The sequence below is a fragment of the Tachysurus vachellii genome, chromosome 1 (assembly GCF_030014155.1).
Source record: "Tachysurus vachellii isolate PV-2020 chromosome 1, HZAU_Pvac_v1, whole genome shotgun sequence".
Classification (NCBI taxonomy): Eukaryota; Metazoa; Chordata; class Actinopteri; order Siluriformes; family Bagridae; genus Tachysurus; species Tachysurus vachellii.
Genome location: NC_083460.1, coordinates 1751954 through 1756002, shown reverse-complemented (window position 1 = coordinate 1756002; position 4049 = coordinate 1751954). Strand labels below are relative to the sequence as shown.

General features: G+C 46.9%; 1 protein-coding gene across 3 annotated transcripts in view; it reads right to left on the bottom strand.

Moving 5' to 3' along the window:
* Positions 1-486: 486 nt before the first annotated feature.
* kdm4ab (lysine (K)-specific demethylase 4A, genome duplicate b) overlaps positions 487-4049 on the bottom strand; it is a 23523-nt gene continuing 19960 nt past the window's right edge. For all 3 annotated transcript variants that reach the window (XM_060867134.1, XM_060867149.1, XM_060867142.1), the window contains exons 19-22: positions 3832-4002; positions 3635-3754; positions 1481-1573; positions 487-1382 (exon numbers count right to left, since the gene is read on the bottom strand). In XM_060867134.1, coding sequence (XP_060723117.1) covers positions 1242-1382; positions 1481-1573; positions 3635-3754; positions 3832-4002 — 525 coding nt within the window. In that variant the 3' untranslated portion in view covers positions 487-1241. The remainder of the gene's footprint in view (positions 1383-1480; positions 1574-3634; positions 3755-3831; positions 4003-4049) is intronic.

Genomic DNA, 4049 nt, shown 5'->3' with positions numbered 1-4049 from the left:
TCCTGAAACCCAACCCCTAACCCTCCCTAATACTAACACCGAACCCCTAACCTTAATGCCCAACCCCTAACCCTCCCTAACCCTAACACCCAACCCCTAACGCCCAACCCCTAACCCTCCCTAACCCTAACACCCAACCCCTAACGCCCAACCCCTAACCCTCCCTAACCCTAACACCCAACCCCTAACGCCCAACCCCTAACGCCCAACCCCTAACCCTCCCTAACCCTAACACCCAACCCCTAACGCCCAACCCCTAACCCTCCCTAACCCTAACACCGAACCACTAACCCTAACGCCCAACCCCTAACCCTCCCTAACCCTAACACCCAACCCCTAACCCTAACGCCCAACCCCTAACCTTAATGCCCAACCCCTAACCCTAATGCCTAACACCCAACCCCTAACCCTAATGCCCAACCCCTAACCCTAATGCCTAACGCTAATGCCCAACCCGTAACCCTAATGCCCAACCCCTAACCCCCATCTCTAACCCTATCCCCCTAACACTGATGTTGACTGGTAGAATACTTTTACTCGTCAGATTAATTAGTAAGCATAAGGAGTGTAAGCAGTTATAGATTTGCCTGCACCATATTCTTTATACACACCGCTTTTAGATAAAAAAAACCTTTAAGATCGCTTTATATGCAACTCGCTTCGTTGTCAGCGTACATTATCAATAACATTATCATGTTCGCTACATGCACTCAATCGAGGCAGCTATGACCAGGACTTCCATAAAAAAAACGTACCATTTCTCTTTCATAATCTCTCTATACACTTGTGATGTGAATCGCGCTCAGAAGTTTCACTTCTGTTTCTGTGGCACTAAACCAAAGGTCAGGAGTGAAGCTGCGGGCGTGAACTGAAGAAACAGCAAGTCACGTGGTAGCGCCGGTGACTCGCTAAGATTCGTCAGAAGACTCGCATCTAATTTGCATATTATTAGGAAAACGAAGCTGAAACGCAGAAGTAGAAGGCGATCGGTGAAAGAGCTCATACACAGGACTGAGAGTCGTAACGTGTGGCTGAACTGCAGCAGCGCTGTGTCAGTGGAAAAAAGGCGGAAAGAGAGGACTAAGCAGTTCGAACAGGGATGCTGGGTGTTTAAAAAAAATAAAATAAAATAAACAATCTGCACAAACGTTCTTCACCAGAACAAAACGGCTGTGTTTAAAACACCTCTAGGGTCTGATTGTGTGTCCGAGTCTGAAGCGTTCTGGGTGAAAGGCGTGACGTCACTCCATGATGGCTCTGTAGACGGTTGGCTCGATGTAGTCTTCTCTGTAGCGCGAGTTGATGAAGCGCTGTCTTTTCGAGTCCTGTTTGACTTCCTTCTCCACAAAGACTCCTTTAAAGCGCATATCCGACGCCACGGACTGGAGGAACAGACGGAAAGTACGCCGATCGATTAGAGGCACTCGGGACCACACATGAATAATAAAGTAACCGCCGGAGTAAAATTGGTCTGACTCACCAGTCGTGCCTTTACACGTTTGGGAAGCTCCTCGTCCATACAGTACACTTCCTCCCGCTTCACTGTCAGCTGAGACTCGTCCTCGAACTCCAACTGAGGAGGGAAATTAGAGTTCAGAGAGAAAGAGTGAGAGAGAGAGAGATGATTGACTTCACTTACAGTCTAATAATATCTTTAAGTAAAGAGAGTAAACAAACAGCAGTAAGATGTTTTTAACCGTCTGCGTTCTGATTGGTCTGAACAGGAGGTGGTACTTAATTCTCCATAACATCATTAATAACTCACTCACTCACTCATCTTCTACCGCTTATCCGAACTACCTCGGGTCACGGGGAGCCTGTGCCTATCTCAGGCGTCATCGGGCATCAAGGCAGGATACACCCTGGATGGAGTGCCAACCCATCACAGGGCACACACACACACACTCTCATTCACTCACACAATCACACACTACGGACAATTTTCCAGAGATGACAATCAACCTACCATGCATGTCTTTGGACCGGGGGAGGAAACCGGAGTACCCGGAGGAAACCCCCGAGGCACGGGGAGAACATGCAAACTCCACACACACAAGGTGGAGGCGGGAATCGAACCCCCAACCCTGGAGGTGTTCGTGGCAAACGTGCTAACCACTAAGCCACCATGCCCCGCATTAATAACCATGCTATTATTTCTATATTAACAGCTGTGTAAGGAGTCTCCAGTGTCAGTGGGTTCGGAGCTAAAGCCATAAGTCAGTTTTCAGTTGTCTCGTCATGACAGACCTGCTCTGAAATGAGAAGGTAGGCAGAGATTTCGAACAGATGCATCAGTATGTGACTGATTACACCTCTCTCTGAAAGGTCACGTGACCCTCAGTTCACGTAGGCAGTGACATCCTCCGAGTCAACGCGAGTTAAAATGTCACCCAAGGCACAGGATGTGACACACCGCTGACTCAAAGGAAAATTAATAAGCAATACATCAGCCAGAATAGAACAGAAGTAAGACGATTTCCTCAGAGCGAGACGTGAACACACCACAAGCGTTCGTCTCCTTTCATCTCCTGGGTCCTGGGACTCCACAAAAGGTGTTGTTCTGGATTCATCAGGTGATCCTGATCATGCTGGAATGTTCCACTTCTATCAAGCTTCTGGAGATGACAGTCATCCTCTCAGCTTGTATTTTGTTATCTTCTCCACAGGTGCTCCGGATACCATCTACAAATACTTTCTGTATCATCGCACTACCTCCGCAGTGCTTTACCGTCATGGTGACCATGTGTCATCGCGCTGGTCCTGACCACAGGCTCACATCAAACTTCTTTTCATGTTCATTAGCAATGTTTACTCTTGCAGTTTTTTTTTTTCTTCCAAAAAGCAAGCAAAAGGTTTTTATCTTGGACGCCACCCAGGTCACGTAATGTGTGAATAAACCCGGTGTGAGTGTAATGTGTGAATAAACCCAGTGCCCGGCAACAATCCGTCTGAGTTTCAGAGCTAGAACGTGACAAAAGCACGAGTTTCTGAAGATTGTGTTTTCTGCTAAAAACGTTTAAGTAACTAAAGTTAAGATTTAAGTAACCGAATATCCTCGTCGTATTCAGGAGATTTAAAATAGTTAAAAACCACCACGTTATGAGGCACAACACAGCTTAGGCTATACAGAAGCTTCTGAAATTGTCAGTGAAAGATTAGAGCAGGGTTTTTTAGATAAATAAATAAATAAACAAACAAACAAACGTGTAAACGGTTTAACGTGAACCAAAACGATACCGACGTCTTTACAGAATCTGTGCTCAGAGTTTGGAATTCTCACGTGAAAAAAAGGCCTTTATAAAAACATAAGGATACATCAGTAAAACTTTTCCTGACACAGGTTATGACCTCATGCCTAAAACTGAATATTAGCTCATCAGGAGCAACTGGGACTGAATTCATCAACGAGAGCAAGACACCAGTGTGTGCGTGTGCGTGTGTGTGTGTGTGTGTGTGATAACGTGATGTGTAATTGTTACAGGATGCTAAAACAGACCGTTCTTTCCCAGGACAATCATGATGGAGGAGCACAGGTGTAGTCAGACATCTGACATTTGGACATATATTAGACTGGTGTGTGTGTGTGTGTGTGTGTGTGTGTGTGTGTGTGTGTGTGTAAGAGAGATTTTCAGACCTGATACATGGGGATGATATGCGCTGCTACGAACTTGGCACCGTAGATCAAGCCATCTGTCCAGCGCACCTGCACCGCGTCGCCCTCTGCTGGAGGCCCGAGTCGCACGCAGTCTCTGTTCTGTAACAAACGAAAGCGTCGTGAAACGAAACGTTACGCGGCAGCGATTAGCTGAGTTTTGCGGCAGCTTTACACACCACGATGTCCTCCGGGAAAAGATTGTCGCTGAACGAGCCGTCATCGAAGACGACCTCGTAGAACGTGGCTTTGGTGAGCTCCTTCACCTCACACTGGTAGTAACGGCCGTTTTTGTGCTTGCAGAGGACTTTCTGTCCCTTCGTCAGCTCCCGCAGAGACGCCTTGTTACGCTGAGGGGGAAAAAGTGACGGTGTGGGAATGAGCATGAGATCTAAAA